The sequence below is a fragment of the Lycorma delicatula genome, chromosome 7, assembly GCF_047948215.1.
Source record: "Lycorma delicatula isolate Av1 chromosome 7, ASM4794821v1, whole genome shotgun sequence".
NCBI lineage: Eukaryota > Metazoa > Arthropoda > Insecta > Hemiptera > Fulgoridae > Lycorma > Lycorma delicatula.
In genome coordinates, this window is record NC_134461.1 from 2,787,730 (window position 1) to 2,813,324 (window position 25,595).

A 25,595-nucleotide genomic window follows, 5' to 3' on the forward strand; every position below is an offset into this window, starting at 1 on the left:
ACCGCGATTAAATAACACAGAAAATCATACCGATTGCTGAAATCATACCGAAGAAAATTTCATCACGAATTACTCATTACTTGACTCGCTGAGATGTCTATTCGTGCCTGGCTTGACGTGAAATGACATCGTTCGACTGTTAAGTATCAAATATAGGTCTGCAGCATGAATCACCATATAAATCAGATGCGAATAAGCAAAATACAAATCTACTAACTTATTTGTATAGTTTGTTCCACGAACGATGGAACAAATAAATTTAAGGGGTTGTAACTTAAGATTCATGATGGGTTGTTTCGGAATACGTATTCAGATTCAGCGTATAAAATACTATATAGAATACTACTTCATTTTCAGTTCCAAATTTTATGTCGACCGGTATAATTATTAAAAGTTGTTTTACCGAATACAATCTGCGTATTTAAATGTAATGAAACAATTTCTGTAAAACGCTTTGCCGATTTCATTCCGTGATTGTTTTTTATATTTGTGCCAATATTTTGTTAGCGAGTGCTACAGAGTAAAATTTAAAGATATAATGCAAAATATTCTAAGCTAGTTTTTAAAAAAACAATTCATAATTTTAGGGAACAACATATATCGTCTAAAAAATGGTACTGAATATGAAAGGGATATCAAGTCGAACCAGTGGTTTGGAGCATCAGTAAGAAGTTCTGGTGAAGATGGAAGAGTTGCGGTAAGTCTAAAAGTTTACAGTTAAGTTGTTAAGTTGAAAATTCATATGCTCATGATTCTGGAGACGGCTGAGATGAAAATTTCCATTAGGAAAACTCTTGCCTGCACTTCCTCCCTTAAGAAAACTCTCTTTTGGAGGAGGCTTCAAGCGCTTCTTCGGTTAGCACTTTTTATCGCATTTCAGTAGTCCTTCTACCTGTAAATTTTCCTTTCTTACCTTACCTATCTCTTTCCTTTTTCCTTGATTTTTTCTTCTTAATGAAGATCAGTGGTTTTTCAGGAAGTAATTTTTAGATAAGCGCTAATGAGAATAAACCTCTAAAGAAGTTACTGTTTCCTCTTAAGTCCAATAAGTCAGGCGTAGAAAAGTAAAATAACTTGATCGTATAAATTTTATCGAAGAAAAAACTTAAAGAAAACACTCATCAACGATTAAAATAAATTACTTGCAGAAATAATATCTAGCTTTGCGTAAGAAATAAAAAGATATTGTTACAAACTGAGATTGTAATAAAGTTTGAATAGATATATCATTTCACAGCTTAACGCGTAGAAAATCATAAAATTATCGGTAACTGTACCGTATCAGTTACATTCTGTTGTTTAATAAGAGTTTGATACAAGAGATGAAAAAAGTAGCTAGTATCTAGCTTCCAGATTAAAACCTATTAACAAAAGTGTAATTTATACGCACAAAAATGTCCGACCTTTAGCTATCCCCGATAAATTTTCTATCGATTAATTTAGAAATTAAAAAATATAAATTTAAATAATTTAGAAACAAATATTTTTTTTTTAAATCGATAAACTAAAAAAAATTGAAGTAGAATCATCTTCTGAAGTAGAAAGAAGTGCAGTAAAAAAATTAAATAATAAGAAAATAAATAAGCAAAGAAAGTAAAAAATATATCAGAAAGTTAAAATTCATAAAGTTTATATGTCGAAGTTAACGTGTAACTATTCAAAAAATGCCGTTAAATATTTTTCAACTCTCACACAACTTATTTATCGTGCTTGTTTTATTAATATTATTATATCTAATTATTTGTTCCACTCGTTAATCGGTATTACAATTTATGCTGACATTTACGTTACTCAGTATAACAATCTTTTTAACCGCGAAAAACATTAATGAACTATTTTCAAAGTTTACGTGGATGGTAGTACATCCATATGATCTTTTCAGAGTCGTTTATATACCTTCTTCACTGGATTTTCTGGTGGCATTGTTATTTTTCTCTACAAATCAATCGTCGATTCACCGTAATCAAAATGGACAACAAACAATGTATAGTTTAAAAACGTTTACAGATAACTCATTACAACTAATACATTTAAATGTACCGCTAACTGACACATTTGACAACTCCACAGAGCATAAAATAAATTATACATTACTCAGCAAAATTAAATTAATTTACCTTTTCAGGGAGTCTGACAAGGGTGTTCCCTGTCTCCGTTACTTTTTAATCTTTACATGGAACTAGCGGTTAATGATGTTAAAGAACAATTTAGGTTCGGAGTAACAGTACAAGGTGAAAAGATAAAGATGCTACGATTTGCTGATGATATAGTAATTCTAGCCGAGAGTAAAAAGGATTTAGAACAAACAATGAACGGCATAGATGAAGTCCTACGCAAGAACTATCGCGTGAAAATAAACAAGAACAAAACAAAAGTAATGAAATGTAGTAGAAATAACAAAGATGGACCGCTGAATGTAAAAATAGGAGAAAACAGATTACGGAGGTAGAAGAATTTTGTTATTTGGGAAGTAGAATTTCTAAAAATGGATAAAGCAGGAGTGTTATAAAATGCCGAATAGCACAAGCTAAACGAGCCTTCAGTAAGAAATATAATTTGTTTACATCAAAAATTAATTTAAATGTCAGGAAAAGATTTTTGAAAGTGTATGTTTGGAGTGTCGCTTTATATGGAAGTGAAACTTGGACGATCGGAGTATCTGAGAAGAAAATATTAGAAGCTTTTGAAATGCGGTGCTATAGGAGAATGTTAAAAATCAGACGGGTGGATAAAGTGACAAATGAAGAGGTATTGCGGCAAATAGATGAAGAAAGAAGCGTTTGGAAAAATATAGTTAAAAGAAGAGACAGATTATAGGCCACATACTAAGGCATCCTGGAACAGTCGCTTTAATATTGGAAGGACAGGTAGAAGGAAAAAATTGTGTAGGCAGGCCACGTTTGGAATATGTAAAACAAATTGTTAGGAATGTAGGATGTAGAGGATATACTGAAATGAAACGACTAGCACTAGATAGGGAATCTTGGAGAGCTGCATCAAACCAGTCAAATGACTGAAGACAAAAAAAAAAACCTTTTCATTTATCCATCCATCCGTTTAATGTAGCAGATAAGATGAGCATTTATTTAATAAAGTTATGTATACACACATTTATTATTTGTTTTATTAATCGATTGTTAATTAACTTGCATTATTTAGCTTGTAATTTCTACTGTATAACCATCATATTTATAGCTACATTTTATTATAATGTTTAATTCCTTCCTATATTTCAATCGGATGATAACTTATTTGTGCTCAAAATTAGAACAACTGTTAAGAAATAATGTCTTTTAGTCGTTTCTATGCGTTTCAAGATATCATTTAGAAAACGCATGCCGTATTCATTATTAATAACATGTTCAATAACATGTTAATAATAATAATAATAACATTATTAATAACAAATGCTGAACGTATAACCTGCTCTTAAGGTTGAATGAAAAAACAATTTGGTACGATTACATAAATGAATTTAGATTTAAATTCGATTAATCAGGAATCAAATTAAGACGTTTACCTTTTCTTATAAATATCATTCGTAAACAACATCGTAAAATATAATTTAAAGATTCAGTTTATCGTTATTTGGAAAAATAAATTATTTGCGTATTTCATATTTCGTATTACATGAAGCTAAAATACTTTTTTCTTATCTTCATCTTCAAGTATATAATTTTAAACATAGTACAGAGATAATTTTTAATATTTTTGTCGGTATTGTGTTACAGGCATGTGCTCCTCGATACCAAAATAAATCTAGTCATGACGATAAGGAACCTGGTCCTGTAGGTACATGTTTTGTCTCCGACAAGGATTTTTCTAAATTCACTGAATACTCCCCTTGCAGAACATGTAAGCTATTTTTGATATTTGATATATATATATGCGTGTTGATGTTTACATGTACGTGTGTGTATGTTTATGTTAAGATATTGATATTCATACGTGGACATTTTTGAGGACCGTGTATCCGAGCATGGACATTAACGTTTTACCGACATTGCTTTTTAACTTTCAAAATCTGGGAAATTAATGTACCGAAAGACTAATTTACTATTAACTCGGATAAAACAATTAGTAAAACCAGTCGAATATTTAAATAATTTTTTGTAGGATTAAATTTTTAGAATAAGTTTAACCTTCTTTTGATATTATTTTATCGCCTTCTTTTGTTATAAGCGGTAGTTTTATTTAGAATATTCAACAAAAATTATAATATAGGAAGACAAAAAAAAAAAATTAAAATTATAAAATCTACAGGCATGAAACCTCGTAAAGTCGAAGTAATAAGTTTACTTTACCAGACTTTATTTACTTGGAAACATTTTTTTTTAACACACTAACTTATAAATATGTTTCTAATACACCTTAGGTAAAATGTAATTTTTTCTGATAGAATGAAAACTCTATTGTAAGTCTTAATATTTCTAATCTTAAATAAGTCTTAATTAGTAGTAGTAGTAGTAGTCTTAATTGCCACAAGGCTGTGCCAATTCCCAGTCCTAGCGAAATCGCCAGCAAAATCCCCGATCGCAGATCTATCAGCTGCACGTATATGATGATGTTCTGTGGCCGATTCGTATCTACGGTCGTGTTCAAGCGCGATCTGATCATCGATGTCCACCGGGGGCCCGTTATCGATTGGGTTGCCAGGGCCGAGGTAATTGTGACCGGGGAAATTCATACAACAGACTGGTCGACGGTCGAGAAGTGCGGTCTTATATACCGCACACAGCTCACCACCCCACTACCGCATGATCGCGTACTGGATACTTGTCCGGATCTGGGAACCAGATCCCGCCTCACACCTCGCAGACGAACAGCATGTCTGAATGTATCGGAGGTTCCGGAGCACTTACTTTTAAATTAAGACTTTAAATTAAGACGTTAAGTAAGTCTTATTAAAAATGTACAATTATTGTTTAATATCTATTATCACAGCATCCATATATCACTTAGCTGGTTATATCAATAACCATGATGTTATTTTCATTAATATTGCTGGCTGTATTTTCATGCGTATAATTATTTTTAGTGTTAGGAATCGGCTTTTTTTATAATTTTAAATACTTCATTTATTATATTTTTTTTTGGTATTAAAACACTAGATCGTTTAGTTTTTAACAACCGTTTTTCAATTAATCCCTATCATTGTGATCGCATCGATGAAGGGATAGTGTCTTTTCTGTTTATCAGAATGTTGTCGGTTCAAACCCCAGAAATTTGACATTTTCCGCACTGAGTTTTTCATGTGAAATCGTGAATAAAATTAGAATATATACTTTTTGTAAGCGAGAATCAGCCTGTTTGAATAAATTAAGTAAAATTATTAATCTACGTGAAAAAATTATTCTGCGCTAAATTAGTTTCTATCACACCGTGGATAATATAAATGATATAATAAAGTTATTTAATAAAGGAAACGGCGACTGAAAATTATTTATTCGAATGTTACGTTCCACTTTGCCGTCGCGTGCCTCTACCTAGCGAGGGCTAGAGTCTCCACGGCAAGCTTGGTCAGACGATCTGACCACGCCTTCTTTACGTCATAATGCCGCAGGGAGTGGTCGTTATTAGGTAACGACTTATTCATTCGGCGCTCAAATCTTATCCGAGGGGTTCGCTTCGTACTCTTAGTCCGGATGGGCTCCGTTCTTTGTTCGGATGAACGTTAGCTTTAATGTTTTATTTAATTCTTTATGTTTAGTGTCAAGTTATACGTTATGTTACGATTCATTTCATTAACTGTCAAGACGACAATTCATTAAACCGTTATTCAACAAGCAACAAGGCGTTATCTTCATTCAACACATATGAACATACAGTCCAACCTCGCTCTAAAATCTACCGCAACGTGTTAACGGTTTTCAGGCTAGATCGTTCATAACAAATGTAGTAATTTACAATTACTTCTTCTTTTAAAAAAGGTGTAGCGTCTGTAAAAATATTACACCTATAATCGGTTTCTTAATTCCATTCAGGATTTACAGTTTACAGAGCAAAGAATCACATCGTTTTACGCAAGTGATTATTTATATGAACGGTACCTGTCGGTATGAAATGTACAGATTAGAATCCTGCTTAACCAAATCTTGCGATTCTAAAACAAACTTCATTTTTATATGAAATTTAAGCGAGCGAGTTTTCAACGTTAATTGTATGAAGCATTTATTGTAATTCAGTAGATGTTAGCAGAGGATGTTTTCAGTAACTGCACTGTAAAATAAAAGGGTAATTAAAATTATCCATCTGTTCTGAATAAGATACTATAATATCGTTTCGTGAATTTAAAAAATGTAAAAGCCATTTATTTATTTAATCGGCCTTCACATCCTGTTTATATGGGTACAGAAGTTATCGATATAGTGGAGTGGTTGACGCTACTAATACAGATAAATTTAGTAACATCGCATTAAAAAAGTAATAATATACTTGTATCAAATATTATATATTTTTCATTTTAATTAAATTAAAACAGATCAAGATAAAAGTTTTAGTTTAAACACCCTTGTGTTGGACACAGCCATAAAATTCCTCCAAAAAAACACTAGTCGATTTCTTAACTTCTTTTTTATAGCTTTAATATTTGATATGATTATAATTAAGATTTAGAAACCGACTAGTCGACTGCAAAACTTACTCTGGAGCAGAAATTGATAGCGACCGTAATTTAGGCATAATGAAATGTAAATTGGGATTTAAAAACCTGAAGAAAAGGTATCAGATAAATCGGTGGAATTTAGAGAAGCTTGAGGAAGCGGAGGTAAAGAAGTATTTGAGGAGGACATCGCAAGAGGTCCGAGTAAAAAAGATAAAGTAGAAAATGTAGAAGAAGAATGGGAGAATGTTAAAAAGGAAATTCATAATCAGCAGAAGAGAACTTAGCTGGAACAAAGAGAACCGGTAGAAAACATTGGATTTCAGACGATATATTGCAGCTGACGGATAAACGTAGAAAATATAAGAATGCTAGTGATGAAGAAAGAAAAAGTAACTATCTACAATTAAGAAATACTATAAACAGGAAGTGCAAACTAGCGAAAGAAGAGTGGATTAAAGAAAAGTGTTCAGAAGTGGAAAGAGAAATGAACATTGATAAAATAGACGGAGCATACAGGAAAGAAGGAACATTTTGGGGGACGTAAATTAAAATCTAATAATGTGCTAAACAAAGATGGTACACCGATTTATAATACGAAAGGCAAAGTCGATAGTTGGGTGGTATATAATGAAGTGTTATACGGAGGAAATGAATTAGAAAACAGTGCCATAGAGGAAGTCGAAGAGGATGAAATGGGAGAAACAATACTGAGATCTGAATTTAAGATAGCATTAAAAGATTTGAATGGCAGAAAGGCAAAAAGGCTCCTGGAATAGACGGAATACCTGTAGAATTACTGCGCAGTGCAGGTGAGGAAGCGATTGATAGATTATACAAACCGGTGTATAATATTTATAAAAAAGGGAAAGTTCCATCAGGCTTCAAAAAAAGTGTTATAGTCATGATACCAAAGAAAGCAGGAGCAAATAAATGTGAAGAATCCAGAAAAATTAGCTTAACTAGTCACGCATCAAAAATCTTAACTAGAATTCTGTACAGAAGAATTGAGAGGAAAGTGGAAGAAGTGTTAGGAGAAGACCAATTTGGTTTCAGGAAAAGTATAGGGACAAGGGAAGCAATTTTAGGCCTCAGATTAATAGTGGCAGGAAGATTAAAGAAAAACAAACTGGCATACTTGGCATTTATAGACCTAGAAAAGCCATTCGATAACGTAGACTGGAATAAAATGTTCAGCATTTTAAAAAAATTAGGGTTCGAATACAGAGATAGAAGAACGACTACTAACATTTACAGGAACTAAACAGCAACAGTAATAATTGAAGAACATAAGAAATAAGCCGTAATAAGAAAGGGAGTCTGACAAGGATGTTCCCTATCCCCGTTACATTTTAATCTTTACAAAGAACTAGCAGTTAACGATGTTAAAGAACAATTTAGATCCGGAGTAACAGTGCAAGGTGAAAAGATAAAGATGCTACGATTTGCTGATGATATAGTAATTCTAGCCGAGAGTAAAAAGGATTTAGAAGAAACAATGAACGGCATGGATGAAGTCCTACGCAAGAAATACCGCATGAAAATAAGCAAGAAGAAAACGAAAGTAATGAAATGTAGCCGAAATAACAAAGATGGACCACAGAATGTGAAAATATGAGGAGAAAAGATTATGGAGGTAGAAGAATTTTGTTATTTGGGAGGTACAATTACTAAAGATGGACGAAGTAGGAGCGACATAAAATGCCGAATAGCGCAGGCGAAACGAGCCTTCAGTGAGAAATATAATTTGTTTACATCAAAAATTAATTTAAATGTCAGGAAAAGATTTTTGAAAGTATATTTTTGGAACGTTACTTTATATGGAAGTGAAACTTGGACGATCGGAGGATCTGAGAAGAAAAGATTAGAAGCTTTTGAAATGCGGTGCTATAGGAGAATGTTAAAAATCAGATGGGTGGATAAGTGACAAATGAAGAGGTTTTGCGGCTAATAATGAAGAAAGAAGCATTTGGAAAAATATAGGTAAAAGAAGAGACAGACTTATAGGCCACATATTAGGCACCCTGGAATAGTCGCTTTTATATTTGATGGGCAGGTAGAAGGAAGTAATTGTGTAGGCAAGCAACGTTTGGAATATGTAAAACAAATTGTTTGGGATCTGGGACGTAGGGGGTAAACCCCCAAACGTAGGGAGGAGTAGCACTAGATAGGGAATTTTGGAGAGCCGCATCAAACCAGTCAAATGACTGAAGACAAAAAAAAGATTTATAATTTTAAATCGAGATTTAAAAATAATCGATTTCTAACGTAATAGCATTCCTTTCAAATGTTCATGCGTAGTGCTTTACGGTAGAATTGTTATTTCTAGTGTTATATATGTATTTATTTGTGTTCTCTATCGGTTGGTTATATAAAAAAAATATAAAATGTCCCCTTCAATAAATTTAGATGGGTAAATAAGAATTTTGTTTCATTTGAATATTATTTACCCGATTTAGTTGATTTAAAGCTTTCCGGTTATAACCGCTTACTTTTTAAATTTGAATATTCTATTTAGATTCGTTTTCATAGATCTCAAAACAAACTAGATGTTTAATACGAGAATAATATTAAAAACATAAATTAACGACAGATTTTTGTTTCCCATTTTCAAAACATTTTAAATAACGTTAAAGCTCAGAAATCTATTTACATGCCAGATTTTCAATATAGGTAGGTGCTAATTTACATTTGTGTCCATTATATGATGCTGAGAAATTTTGTAAAACCAACCGTATAATTTTTGTATTTTCAACCGTCTCCTGTATTCTATTATCGACTAAAAATAAATTTTGTTCTTCATTATTCGCATTCAGAGTAATATCTTTGTCGTCGTTTAACGGTAAACTGATATTTGAAAAACGTTGAAAGGTATTAATTACATCAGGGCATAAGAATCGGTTTCAAGGTTTGTTAACATAAGTCACTGAAATTTTAGTTTTTGATGTTATTAGTAAATTAAATGCAATTTTCAACCGGAATTAGATCGTGAACATCTCTGTAACATCTGGAAATTTACGTTCCATCTCCACAAATTGACGGTTATTAGACATTATAACGATTCTTGTTTTAAAAAAATACGATACGAATTAAATTTAATACAATAAATTTGACCTTTGATCCGTTACAATCTTTTCAAAATAAAACAATTATTCAATTTCCAGTGCCAGTAAAAAAATAAAATTAATTTTACGCAAAATAAATAATAATCTTTAATCTTTACTTTACCGGATAACTGTGAATAAGCAACATCAGTACCATATACATATGCGGGCTTGAAATTTTAATTTTCAAATCAACACCTATTTTTATAGATTCATCTTGTTGAGAACAATCAATTACATGTAATAGATAATAGTTTTTATAATCGGAAAATCGTATGGCGAATCGATATTTTTATATTACGACTTGTGAAATTCAGCAAATAGTTTATACACTATCGGTTTGAAAGCCTACAATAATGTAATGCGGTTTATCTAATCGTGATAGTTTTTACATTCCATAATATAGAATCTGTTTGAGGAACTGTTGGATATTCGTGAAGTTCCCGATTTCTAAATTTCATAACCGATTCTTTATCTTTATCTCGCAATTTAACTATTTCCAATTGAATTTCAGGTGCAGCTTTTAAATATGATACATTTCATGCGATTTCAGTTATTTCTAATTTAGATTTACGATTTTAATTGCAGCGAGTATCGCGTTTACATCGTTATTACTACGTTTCAACGATAATTCTTGATTTATAATGATTTATAATGATTTTTTAGTAACTTTAACGAAACCCATTAACATTGATAATGACATACGTAAAGAAAAATTACCTCCATTATGTAAATAAATTTTATTATTTTCACCGTAAATCCGACCGGGACTTTCAGCCGAAAAAATGAAAGAATCTGTCATTGAAAGTACAATTTTCATGATTGTTGTTACACCCGCACTTCTAGTACTGGCTATTTCTTGCTCGTTTATAAGAAATTTAATCTCATCAAATTAAAATACACCCGAAAAATTTACGAAATCTGATGTTGATTTTTTACCATTTTCGCTTATACTTCTTCCCTTAATAAACAAAAACCTGCTGCCGGAGACAGTATATATATATATATATATATATCTGCTGGTTGATTTACAGCGATTCTAATTTCTGCACTATTATCGAATTTACTTGCAAATGGATAATGTTTGTGGTATTGTTTAAACGTTAATGAAACACCCTGACGTTTATTTGGTTAGCTTGGCATTTCTCCAGCCACCACCCCATTCGGTCGTCCTAAAGTATAAAACCGAATATCTGTGTCGCAAACGGCTACTGAGCCTCGAAACAGTTTAGCGACCGGTGACCTAAATAGCTCCTAGAGCTTACCTAAAAGCGTGAGTGGACTAAGAGCGGTCCCATACACCACCGGATTACGTATCCCAACCGCTAACTTGTCATATATTTACTAAAATGGGTAGGCGTACCCCGTCAACTACTAAAAATATATATGATATCGTAAATTGAAATTTCCTTCGTCCAGGCAGCGATTCGCTGCCACGCCTAGGTCGCTGAATGCCAGCCAGTACGTCCACACCGTTTTATAGCGCTTAGAGCCATAACGATCGGCTGGTGATCGGTCGTACTCGGGATTAACTTCCCACGGCAATGCGTTAACAGTCTTTCCCTTCAGCAAACTGCGGATGCCGGTTGAACAAATCGACCGCATCTACGAACTGCCACACGGTCCGACAATGCGGCTCTCGCTACATTGACTCGCCGCTATTGAGCGGCCGATTTTCCCCATGACCTCTAAGTTCCAGGGTGGCTCGGTCTCTGGCAGTCAAACATCAAGTGTTCGTTTGACTGGAGCTCCCGGCAGATGCACAGTTCATCAGCTGCGAGGCGGAACCAAACTGATATTGGTTCGACTTAGCGCGGTTGGTGAGCACCCGGGCACCCGTTGCCCTTAAAAACGAGCACGAGGCGTACCGTCTCCCCGAATCCTGTATAAACGTATACAAGAATCTTCCCTTAGCCGTGGTGTCCCATTTCAACTACCATCGCGAGACTCTGCGGCCTCTTCCGCAGGCGGGAGATGGGCAAGCGAATGAAATTTAGATCCGGTGCATTGCGATCACCGTTCCGCTCCGGTGCCGGCCCGGCTCGAAATTGCATCCCAAATACCTCGGCCTCCCGGCCTTTTCGTAATTTCCACACGGCTACCAGAACTTTCACCAATAAATCGACTGGGAGAGCCTTTCCCGATACGGTGGTAGGAGGTTGCTCGCAGGAGGTTGTTTTAAAAACACCAGTACTTACAATTAAGGCTCTGCGCTGGGCACTCCTTAAATTTTGAAAAAGTTCTCTATTCATATCCTACCTATACGCCCAAACAGGCGCCGCGTAAGAAATCATGCTTTCGGAGACACCTCAGTACACCGTGTACATTTAACGGCCCGACAACCCGTAGTCTTTCCGAGCAATCTTCCTAAGTTTGTGCCTTTATATTTAATAAGGGGGTAACGACTACGATAATTTGTCTGCACCCTTGAGAAGCATAAACTTCGTCTTGGGGACAGAAATCTTTAAATTTTGAATGTCCATCCAGCCCTCTGCGGTTGACAAGCTCGCCTGCGCCCGGTCTTCTAGCTTTGTTCGTTAATTACTACGAACTAAAAAGAGACAGTCGTAGTCGAAAGCCTGGGCCGTGACCCCTTCTGGAAATTTCAATCTCAGAAATTCGTCGAATACCAGGTTCCACAGCAGGGTCCGAGAACGGAACCCTGCGGGCTTCCCCCGGTAAGGATTTTTCCACAACTAGGTGAGCATCCTCACCTACGATTAGACAAATAGTCACGTACCTCGGCCTGCAGGGCTACAGGAACATTACGGGGTTTCAACTTATACAGGACAGAACTCCAACATATGCTGCTTCTAAGTCTATAAAAATTGCCAAAACATATTTACAGTCGGCGCTTTCCACCTCGGAAAGAGCATTTAAGATGCAATCCTCGGTGCGAACCCCTTTCGTGAAGCCGTACTGACCTCAATTTAGAAAACAGTTCACCTTAATGCTTTCCCAGAGCCGTTGCGCAACCAGCCTTTCAAGCGACTTGCCGATTACCGGCAACAGGCTGATGGGTCGATAACTGCCGATCTCACTAGGATCCTTTCCTGGTTGTAAGAGCACCCTCACCAAAGCCACTTTCCAACAAGTCGGGAAGCAGCCCCAACTTAGGTACCCCGAGAATAGCCTGCCAAGCTGCTCTCTTATGAAAGGCAACAGATGGTAGAATATATCCGGCTCAAGTTGGTCAATCTCCGGTGCGTTTTTCAGTGCCATTCGAGACACAACTCGGTCTGTATCAGCGGGATCTATAGCTCATACGCCAGGGAAGTGCATAGCCCCCGCCCTAACGCCAATCTCTGCTTCACCCTCCGGAGTATTTGGAAACAGAGTATACGCCTGGTAAGTCACCACAGATGTTAAAGTGTGGTCACGACCACCAAACCCGCATCGAACACTGGACAGCACGTGCAATGGCTTTGGCCGGTAACATGATTTTGTGAGCTGCCAGGGCTTGCGCTGCAACTCGAGTATGGAGTCTTGCCATAACTTTAGTCTGGCTTCGTTGATGGCACGAACATTCTCATTACGGACGCGCCGATAGATTCAGCCCGCACGTCATCAACGATAATTCCCGTTAGGGGGCGACGCTTTTTTTTTGTATATTCTCCTAGCGGACCTAACTCTTGCGCGTAGCACGCTAAGGTCAGACGACCACCACTTTTTCCCGGGTTTCCGCCTGCGTTTAACAGACGGTTCCCCGGAAGCAGCGGTCATGACGGCTCCAGGCATTCTCCGATCAGCGAACTGGCCACTACTTAAGAGTTCGTCCATTGGCCGCGGCCGCCGTAGGACCCTATCGCAGTCAGTCTTGATACTCACATTCATCATCGGAAATAGACTTTTAGGTTTTGCGTCAAAAATCGCAGTTTTTTATTTAACGCTTTCTTTTTTGCATCCACCTCAACCCCTCTTTCACCGTATTTCTTTTCAGGAAATTCACTCTCTGCTCTGGAAATTATAACAATATAGGCATGTTCATCATCGGAAATAGACGTTTAGGTTCTGCGTCACAAACTGTAGTCGGTTATGCGATGTATGTACGTCATTACGATTGTATATCGATATTTTTTTTAATTACCGCTGTTCCGTTCCTAGTTTGAGCCGGCTAGTGCTGCTCTCTAGTTTCTATTGGCGCTGGCCTTGCGAGCCGGTTCTTACATTCATTCGAGTTAAGAATCCCGTATTTCGTCGTCGTATGCGACTTATGTTATTTAGTGTTTTACCTAGAAAAACGCCGTCTAATTCTTTCGATTAACGCACGGACAATTAATACAGTCCATCCTGGCTCTGAAGGCCTAACAACCGCTATAATATGAACACCGTCTTCGCTGTAGTAATAACTTATTACGGTTCGTTTAATTTATTTCCATTTTAATACGTTAACACTACTCGGTTAAGAAGTCAAAATGCGATTCTAAAATACAGCTATCGTTGTAATATTCATGTTTCACTTCACTTCTTATACAAACACCGCTTCCTTGTCGTGTCGGGTAACGATAGGAACAGGGCGAAATACACTTTGCCCGGCTTTAATTTTTATTTATCATTATTATTCCCAAGCGTGAATTTAATGGACACAGAGGGGTCCAGGGGGCAGAGCCCTCTGGCTAGACGGGAAGGTAAAGTGAAGAGAGCCCTGACCGGCTAAACATACCCTGACCGCGACGGGAAACGCAAGTAACCATATAGCGCGAGTGAAGCCGCGATAGTTACTAGTTAAATTAAATAATGCACATTTAAAATTACAAGAGTGTTTGAGTGTGTGTGTATGTGTGTATGTGCGCGCGCGCTTGTATAGTTATTGTTAACATTTTTGTTACGATCTAATATTTTTTATTCAGCTTAAAAACAGATTGTTTGTCTGTATTTCTGTAATATAATATTCATATGGTTTTGATTTCAGTTAATTCAGGAATTAGTGGAACAGGTTCATGTCAGGCTGGATTTAGTATTGATTTTTCAAAGGTACAAAGTGTTTTATTTATCATTTTTATTTTTATATTTATTGTTTTGAAAGGAGTATTGTTGATTCCTCGACGTGTACTTTTGAAAACTTTTGATCCCGTTTGTCCTATCTCCTGCTGTATAAAAAATAATAATTTTATACTCCGAGTTAAGAACTTCCTTCGGTAATAATTTACGTAGAACTTAACCCGACTGTGGGATAATGATAAAACACGATCTCTAATATTAATTTCATAATGATTTTTACAGTACAAGTCCGATCGGCAGCATATTTTAATACGATTAACAGAGCATTTAATGTCCTAAAAACATCAATAGCAACGGCTGAAAGAACAGTATTATATAATAAGGCGGCTTTAGAATCGAAGAGATGTCTAGTGAAGCGCTACGATCGAACGGCTGTGAAGCATATAAACAAAAAAAAGGCCAAAGGCATATAAAATGCGGGCAAGGAAGGGACCAGAGAAAATTAAATTGACAAATAAAGTGAAAAATTGATCTAACGATAAGAGTTAACAGGAATAGAAGTTTAATAAGAACAGTTCAGAGCAGAAAAGTTATCTTATCGGGAAAGGATATTAGATGAAAATGGAGATTTACATGGTGCAGATAATAAATAATATTTTGTTGATGACGTATGATATAAAGCATTAGCCGCTTTTTGAACGTTGAATCTTAATAGTGCCGGTTTCACGACCAAGATCTTTCCACCAACAGACTTTTCTTTACTTCCTTGTACGAAGTAAAGCAAGTATTGCGATCGCGAAAAATTTCGGTTTTCAGATTTCAATGGAAATATCCATTTTGACCGGTTTCGACGTGACCTCTGTATGTACGTATGTATCTCGCATAACTCAAAAACCATTAGCCGTAGGATGTTAAAATTTTGGATTTATGACTGTTGTATCATCTAGTTATGCACCTCCCCTCTTGACTGTAATCGACTGGACAAAAAACGACTAAAAACCAAAAAATGTGGATTTTGGACTTTTTCTTAAGTGCAGTAATAAGTCCTCGTCGAGAGATTTTCAACGGTATATCATAAGCGGAACTTTTTTCATCGGTTCCAGAGTTATAGCCAAATAAAATTTTAATTATTGAAATATTTGGATCTTTGAAGGGAAAGGCAGATAGGTTCAAATCCGTCTTCATCTTCTCTTTTTGTTTTAATTTAAATACGTTGATTTATTAATAATTATTAACCTCCGATTGTAAAAAAAAAGTTCATAATAAAAAAATAAAAAAATGACAAAAAATAACAAAAAAATAAATATCAGAATTTATTAACGAAATAAAAGTCATACAGTGTCTACATCAGATTTTCTAAATGTTACCCTAAATATTACATCAAGCAGTAACAAAAACGAAAATAAAATTAACAAAAATCTTTCCCTAAAGCAGATGGTTACGGATTTCATACTAGATATTTTTTAGTTTAATTAGGTGCTCCACAAATTTATAACGCTAATGTAATAATAATAAAAAAAATTATAAATATGTTGATTTAACAATAACGAGTTAAAATATTTAATTTTACGATGAACTACTGGCAGTTGAATATTGTATTATGAAATATAATTATAAATTGTAAAAAATTAATTCATACGTGCACAATTATTACAGATGTAAATTATCAGTAAAACTAACGATAAAAATTATTCAAAAATAAAGATATTCTATAGAAAAAAATTAATTTTTCTACGAAATTATTTTTAAGGGACAGACTATTTCAACAGAAAGGAAACATCTAATGAAGTTTTTGGGTCTTTAGAATTTCATCTATGTTTGGGTTGATTTTTGAAAAAAGCAAAAACAATAAAGTTTTTAAATGAGAATCGGTTAGCTTTGATCGAAATTTATTTTTTATCGTATTCATATTCGTGAATAACCGTTCACCAACATATGCGGAGCCAAACTTGTAACAAAATTTCAGAGAAACTCGTACAAATTTGGGAAATCAGTATAGTCGAGAGAAATTCCCAAAACTCAATATAATTTTCAGTACCTGATATCGAGATTACTTCCTTAAATTTATTTTTAAAAGCGTTACGGTGCTGAAGATCAATTATTTCCGCTTGAATTTCAGAAGGATAGCGGCAAAAGTGTAAGAAGTTGAAGATTTTCATTCTCCTTTTGAAAATGATTAAATCTCGTTTTAAATGAGGCTTTTAATTTAGAAATTTAGTTTTCACACCTATCGTAATTAGGAAGGTTGTTAAGTTTGACGGCTGACTCTATCGTTCGAATAAAAAAAGGGAATGTTTATCTATAAAAGAAGATATAGAATTAAATAACATCGGAAACAAGCGACGAATTAATCGAGCACCTTATAGTTTTACAGTTAGATTGTCCAAGTGTTCCGTAATATCTATAAGAAAGGATAGATACCACAGCCGCTCTTCATTTTTAGAAGCGTGTAGTCATCGTGCAGTTTACCTTTTTCTTCCAAAACGTTTTTAGACGCTCTCGCAAAGATTGCAAAATCTGTCAAGTGCCTTGCCTGTTGAAAGCCAGCGTACATTATAATGCGCTCTGGTACGCTGTCTTCGTCCACCTTTCCGGTAAATTCTCGGCGATTAAGCGCGCATGATCGAATCCTGTTTATGTACCGAACTACCGGATCAAGAATGTTAAATAAATTCATATTTTTAGCGCAAACTTCTTTCCTATGAGGGTGCAGTGATACTTAAAAATGTTTCTTTTCGAGTAATTTTGAAGTAGCGATAAACAAGCATTATTTTTACCCGTCGTAGAAATTTTTACAATAAATAATTCAATTACAATAAAAAAAATCTGATGTGGACACCACATCGCCTATTAAATTATCATATACATATTTCTAAAAGTTCAAAAAAATGTTATTTCATTAATAACTTCTGATATTTATATTTTTTTATTGTTATTATTGAATAATTATTTATCGAAAAACTCTTTCTACAATCAGGATTTAATAGTTATTTATAAATCGTCTACATTTAAATTAAAAAACAAAACGAGATGAACCGATGTGCCTTCACCTTCTAAGATCCAAATATTTCATTAATTAAAGTTTTATTTGGCTGCGACTCTGAAAGCAATGAAACTAAGTACCGCTTACGATATACCGTTGAAAAGGTCTCGATGATAGCTTATTACTGCAGGTAAAAAAGAGTCCAAAATCTAAATTTTTTTGAATTTTGGTTTTTTTTGGACACTTTAGGTCTAGTCGATTACTATCAAAAGGGGAAGTGCACAACTAGATGTTACAATAGTCGTAAATCCAAAATTTCAACGTTCTACGGCTAATCGTTTTTGAGTTATGCCAGATACAAATGTACATACGTACAGAAGTCACGCCGAAATTGTCAAATTCGATTCAGGTACGGTCAAAATGTATATTTCTGTTGAAATCTGAAAACCGAAATTTTTCGCGATCACAATACATCGTTTACTTCGTACAAGAATGTAAAAATATGATAAAAATATCTGAAGTTATTAATGAAATAAAATTTTATGTATTTTTCGTTTTAAATAAATGCGTATACGTAATTTAATATGCAAACTAGGAAGTCATGCGGTGTCCACATCACATTTTTTATATGTATAATTGACGATATAAAAGCTCAACACGATGCATTCTGGCTTAAGGAAATAATAATTTTAATTTAAATTATTCAAGCTCATTATTTATATACTCGTAGTGTAATTAAAAAAAAATCTTTCCACCGATTTATTTAAAATGTAATTTAAAGATATTCTTTTACGAAAGAAGTATTATTATTAAATAATACCAATCTAAAAAAAAAAAATGATAAATTAAGTTTAATATGTTTAAATATTATGTATTAAGTTTAAATTAAGTTTAAGTTTAAGTTTAATGTTCAATATGCACATTAATTCGCGCTCAAATAATTTACATTAATTTATTCTGAATATGAATTATTCGATTTGCCGATGATATAGTAATTCTAGCCGAGAGTAAAAAGGATTTAGAAGAAACAATGAACGGCATGGATGAAGTCCTACGCAAGAAATACCGCATGAAAATAAGCAAGAAGAAAACGAAAGTAATGAAATGTAGTAGAAATAACAAAGATGGACCGCTGAATGTGAAAATAGGAGGAGAAAAGATTATGGAGATAGAAGAATTTTGTTATTTGGGAAGTAAAATTACTAAAGATGGACAAAGCAGGAGCGATATAAAATGCCGAATAGCACAAGCTAAACGAGCCTTCAGTAAGAAATATAATTTGTTTACATCAAAAATTAATTTAAATGTCAGGAAAATATTTTTAAAAGTGTATGTTTGGAGTGTCGCTCTATATGGAAGTGAAACTTGGACGATCGGAGTATCTGAGAACAAAATATTAGAAGCTTTTGAAATGCCGTGCTATAGGAGAATGTTAAAAATCAGACGGGTGGATAAAGTGACAAATGAAGAGGTATTGCGGCAAATAGATGAAGAAAGAAGCATTTGGAAAAATATAGTTAAAAGAAGAGAGACTTATAGGCCACATACTAAGGCATCCTGGAATAGTAGCTTTAATGTTGGAAGGACAGGTAGAAGGGAAAAATTGTGTAGGCAGGCTACGTTTGGAATACGTAAAACAAATTGTTAGGGATGTAGGATGTAGATAGAGAGTATACTGAAATGAAACGACTAGCACTAGATAGGGAATCTTGGAGAGCTGCATCAAACCAGTCAAATGACTGAAGACAAAAAAAAAAAAAAAGAATTATTCGGTAATTATTTTATATATTTAATATGTTCATGTACTTAATGTATTTTACCTTAATTTTTGTAAATTAAGTACGTACTTAATTTCGTAGTAATGTACCTTAACATTATTTCAGGTGGTTATTTTTAAAAAATAATTTGGATTTTTTTCGTGTCTAATTTTCATCTTTTAATTAATTGAACCCGTTTCTGACGCGATCTGTGTAATGTATTATTATTATGTACCGATCAGAATAAAAAATTTATTTTTGTTATTAAAAGAGCGTAATAAAATGAGAATAATTTTTCTTTTCGGCGACTAAGGTAGTAAATTTGCATCTCCACAATTTAAAAAAGTAATTTTTTTTTTGTTTGTTATACTTCCATGAAAATTGCTTAGTAACAGTCATTTAGGCAAAAGTACAGGAAGAGGAGAAAAAATAAATAACATTTTAAAATTAATTTTATCGTGTAATTTATTAAAATTTGTTGTAATCTAGAATATTTTTGCATGTTACGTAATAATCTCTATCGGTGTAATGTATTTTATACGAAACCCTTTTTTTAGGATGGAGGAAGGATATTTATCGGAGGTGTAAGCAGCTGGTATTTGCAAGGTAAGTGGACCGTTAAAATAATTGTAAGGCATCTTAAACGACTAAATGCCGGAAGATGTTTATAAACAAATTAATCGTTTTAATTCCTTTTTTTACTTCCTTGCACCAAGTAAAGAAGGTATTACGATCGCGAAAAATCTATTTTGACCATCCCTGAATCCATTTTGATTAGTTTCGGCGTCACGTCTGTACGTACGTAAGTGTGTATCTCGCATAAATAAAAAACGATTAGTCGTAGGATGTTGAAATTTTGAATTTACAACTGTTGTAACATCCGGTTGCGCACCTCCCCTTTTGATCGCAATCGACTGAACCAAAACCGTCCCAAAAAGCCCAAGATCAAAAATTTTTGATTTTGGACTTTTTCTTAGCTGCAGTAATAAGTCCTCATCGAGAAATTTTCAATCGTAATAAAATAAAGTTGGCGTTTTAAACACGTAACTCGAGTGTCACACTTAACTAGCTCTTATACAAAAATAACCGCTTTCATTAAGTATCGCAAAACGCTATCGACATAGAAAATTCGAAATATTTATGAATAATTCATATTTTTAATTCTTCTACGCGACCGTTAATTAATAGCTAATAAATTTCAACGACTAACACAGGGAAACTACGAGTTTCGGAATATAATGATACCTGTTGGGTTTTAAATTACCTCCAGCTGACAGCGCTGTCCGGAGGACATTCGTAGTTTTAGTTTGAAGTTTCAGTGTAGTTTTAGTTTGTAGTTTCTTGTCAGTCGACAACAAGTCGAACAACACGGTTTATACGCGCCAGTACGGCCTCTGCATCATAGTAATATTGTTAACCTTATAAATATAGTGTAATTAGTTCTTAATCGGTTTGTCGATATTTATTTAAATTGCAGTTGGTTTCCGCTACAACGTACAGCCCGTTACAGTACCGATTTATTACAACCGGCTTAGGTTTCCAGGATTTTCAGGATTCTATTCTCTGAGATGTTCCGCGTGTCGAGGAGATATAAGATTATAAGATTTGATATAAGGTTTATCTATTCATACGATTTAATGTTCTTTTTTTACAATTTTGTTATCTTTTTTAATTTTTTCATTCGGTTACAAATTTTCAAACCGTCATACACCGACCGCTATCGCTATTTGTAACCGAATAAAAAAAATTTATCAGATCGATTAAATAAACACATATTTTCGTGAAAATACTTTTTCAGAATACACAGATTTGACGATAAATGAATCGAGTTATCCTGAATTAGACTGTCCGTATTTGTAAGGAAAATCAAACCGTCAAGCGTATCGCGATTTAAATAAACAAAACTTTCAAACTACAAGCTTTAATTCATCACAAGATGATCTGTTTCGTGCGATCTGAACAGTACGACGATTTTTCAATTTCATATCGATAAATCGCGTACGGTGATTATTTTATAACAAAAATGACCAGAACGAGAACAAAATATTATTAATTGCGGTTGTAACCGCGAAAAACAGAAATAAATAAAAAGTAAACGTTAAAAAGATTATTACAGTCGAATGAGAGAAGTAGGACGATTTCATGTTTCTCTACAAAAATTCTTCAGTAGTTTGGGCAAATCGTTCTGATGCGACGATAAGAACATTCTAACCACCGACCTCCGAAGATATACAAGTGATTATTCTAGATCGTGCTACTTCAGCTCCGGTCGATAGTTCTTCGTGCATATCATCGGGTGTATTCGTCTGCCGCTATCGGAAGTTGTGTTGTGTATTCCGTGACCGGACAACGCAGAACATGAAGAAACAGAACGATTAAACAACAGGACGCTGAAGAAATAGAACTGTGAAAAAACAAAACGAGGAAAAACAGAACATATCGTATTTACATTCGTCTGATTTCAGTCGGTTAAAGAAAATACCGTATTGAAGGATTCTTGACGTAAAACATGTGTTTAAACAAAATAACGATCTCAAATAATAACGATATATTTTACGTAATTATTTTGGGTTTAGTAATTTATTTTTATGCCGTAATCTCAGGATAGGGAAGAAACAACATTTTTATTATTAATTTTGTTGTTTAATCGTACGTACTGTTTCAGTAACGGGATAAAATACTTAGGTTTTAGTATAAATCCAAAAACACTGTTATAAATTTAAAAACCTTTACCTACAATCGACAAAACAACGGTTATAGGTTGAAAAAACTCAACTGTAAGTAAAATTACAAAACTTAAACGCTCTTTAAAATATTTAACCGGTTTTTGAAAAAATAATACGATAAAATACAGTTAACTTTCTTAAAATCCTATTAGAAAAATTACGGATTAATAATTTTACGAATCCATTACGCGGATTTTAATGTGCTTTTCCAAGAAATGAAAAAATTACCTGCGATTACATCGCAGATTCTCAATTTGAATTTTTAAATTTTTATTTAGTTTTCGTACGTAGATAATAGTCAGCAACACGTACGGCCAAAGAAAATCCACTATTTTCATTAAAAAAATTATCTACTAAAAATGAAACGTTTTATTCTAGGATTTTTTTACTTAGGATTTACTTTAGTTAGGATTTCTACGCCGAACGGCCAATCTTTAATAGTATATTTTTATTATTCGTTATTTAATTTTTCGCGTACGTATTTTTATATTATTATTTATCGTATTTGTTAAAAAAGTTTCGCTACTCCTGTTCTCTTTTTTCTATTGTTTTTTCCCCTTTTTTCTTTTTCCCCTTTTTTTATGTTATTTAATGACGTTTTGCGGCTTTGTTTAGCCGCATCTTCAGATTTGTATATGTTAGGTTAGACCTTCGCGTTATAATAAAAAAAAAAAAAAACAATCGAAAAATAATCATCAAGAGGTCAGGAATTATTACAAAAAACTCGGTAAATAAGTAGCAAAAATATTCAGCAAGTACAACATCGGTTTATCAAAAAAATAATAATAAATATATAATAATATTAAATCTTTAGTAAAAATGATGAAAGTTAGCGTTCGACATTTTAATTTTGATTCGGTAAAAACTTAAATTATATAGTCGATGGAAATATTGTTTTTTATAGAATAACTTTTAGTGAAACGATTATATTTTAAGGCATCAGACCGTATATACTAAAATGATAATTGATATTTGCTCTTCTCTATTCTGGCATTATGGAATAAATACTAATTATTAAGTACAAAATTAACAAATTACTTTAATAATAAATAGATAATCGAATAATATTACTTATATGTTCTTTACTTTATTTAAACGCGTGTTTTGCGACAGGAATCCTAAATAAATTTAATTATTGTATTATACGAATAAGTATTTCTCTAATTATTTCCTTCAACAGTCGAAAAATAATATTTTCTTTAATCGATTGAAATTAGACGAATGTAAATACGATACGTTTTGTTTTTCGTGTTCTGTTTCTTCGCGTTCTGTTCGGTTATAGAACCGTATATTCATTTCTCCATATAAGAGGAAGCGTATCTACATTTTCAGTAGTACATACGTTCCTCGGTTTGCGAGGAAACGTATTGTTCAACGCAGAACCGATTTCTTCAAAATTCTCCACTCGGACGTTTACGCCGTAGGCTGACAGCCCCACATCGTTCCAAAGGATAATAATATCCATCGGAAATGGCGTCAAAGTGTTATGCGGCCGTAAAACTATTCGATATTTGTAGAGCGCTTTGATGGAATCTCGTGTCATTTTATTCGACGGCAACGTCTCTCGAGACCATTAAATTGATTCGTTTGCGACCGCATTAAACCGTACTAGTTTGCTTTGAAGCGTCTTAATAAAAAGTTAAGCTTGCCGTCGTTATTACGTTATTAAATATTTATTATGTTTATCTAAACTGCCGTTTAAAGAGTAATCTTTCAAGATACAAAAAGGGGTTATGAATAGTGCGGGCGCCTAATGAAAAGTGTAGACCGATATTTAGAAAATTAAATACGTTAACTTATCGTCTAATCTTTGCTAAAAAGAATAACAAAGACCTCCCCGACGGGTATTCCTTTTCCGTTGCCGTTTTTAATAAACTGCAGAATCATTAAAAAAAAAAATCTTTCCGGTGATTTATTTAAAATGCAATTAAATAATCTACTTTAAAAAAATTACATGTTATTCTGTCTCAATTTTTAAATAATAGGAATTATCGTTCTTCGATATCAATTTATTCCTAAGCTGTTTTTTTGTACTTACGTATTAGCCCGTCGACCGCAACCATAATCATCCCGTAACTTTGAAATATTTTCAAAATTACGGGATAATTAACGCATTTCACATATTAAAAATATAAGCATTATCGCTTATAATTGTAGATATAAATTAACCAAACAACACACGCTCGCTAACTTCGACTAATAAACAGTAATTTTTTGGGTATTTAAATAAGAAATAACCGCAGTAATTACTGAATTTATTATTTAATTACTCAAAACATAACTGCGTTAATTAGACAAGATTAGCGAGCGAAGCGAGAGAAGATTAAAGTCGCTTAAATTATATTTATAAAATAATAAATATAAACGGTTACGAAAATGGTAATATAGCAATTTATCGGGTGATATTAATAATAACCCAAACGTTTGCGTTTTATTGGTCGACGGGATAATACGTAAGTACCGTTTTTTCTCATACTGAATCCGTATAATTTGGTTTTTTAATTTTTTTTACGAAGTAAAGGAAGTATTGTGATCGCGAAAAATTTCGCTTTCCAGATTTCAACGGAAACATCCATTTTGACTAGTTTTGTCGTGACGTCTCTTCGTACGTGTGGAGACGTATGTACGTACGTACGTAGAGAGTATCTCGCATAATTAAAAAACTATTAGCTGTAGGGCGTTTAAATTTTGGATTTAGGACGGTTGTAACATATAGATGTGCGCCTCCCCTTTTGACTGCAATCAACTGATCCAAAAGCGTCCAAGAAAGCCCAAAGTCAAAACAAATTTGGACTTTTTAGAACGCGTTGTACGATTCTTTTCCCGAGCGATTAGCCCCGAAATTTATTTTAGAATAGTTTCGGTCAAAATGCCGACTCTTCTAAAATGACGGTGTCGCAAGATAACGGATTTGACGAAGTTCCAAACTATTCAGATATCGAAATAAAGATTTATAAAGAAGCCAGGAAAAAGGATATTAGGCATGTCACAACATGCCATATAATCGCAAGATTATATGTTTCGGGTTGTCGCGAAATACTCTATGCGACATCATATATGAGTTTTATATAACATTACGTAATAACGATAACGATAATAATAACAAACCTTTATTTAATCTTTTAATATTTAAACCTGTCACGTAAAAAACCGGCCTTGGCCGTGGATAAAAATGTAGTTGCTTACGTAATAATTTTCTTAGTTCGTACTGTATAACAATTACAAAAGAAAGAATTACTTAAAAGAAATATATTTACGTTTCTTTTTAGGCGTTGCCTACCTTTCAAAATAGACCTCATTCTTTTCCTACGCCCAGCAACCCTAAGCCAAGTCGCCCCTCAGCCTTCCTCACAGTTTCCTCCCTTTCTTTCACAGCGCACTTTCTTCATTTCCACTCCCTGTTTGTCCGCCGACCATTTCCTCTCATTATGCGCTCTTCTCGGTTCCAGTTCCTTTTTTCTACCCTCGTCGTTCTATCTTTAA

The 25,595-nt window shown here is 33.8% G+C and overlaps 1 protein-coding gene across 3 annotated transcripts in view; it reads left to right on the forward strand.

Moving 5' to 3' along the window:
- The window catches only part of LOC142327592 (integrin alpha-PS2-like), a 134,468-nt gene that overhangs the window by 23,533 nt on the left and 85,340 nt on the right, over positions 1-25,595 (forward strand). For 2 of the 3 annotated variants that reach the window (XM_075370770.1, XM_075370768.1), the window contains exons 3-6: positions 588-697; positions 3,732-3,855; positions 14,618-14,679; positions 19,944-19,992. The exons of the other annotated variant lie outside the window; for it this stretch is intronic. In XM_075370770.1, coding sequence (XP_075226885.1) covers positions 588-697; positions 3,732-3,855; positions 14,618-14,679; positions 19,944-19,992 — 345 coding nt within the window. The remainder of the gene's footprint in view (positions 1-587; positions 698-3,731; positions 3,856-14,617; positions 14,680-19,943; positions 19,993-25,595) is intronic. 3 annotated transcript variants of the gene reach the window in all.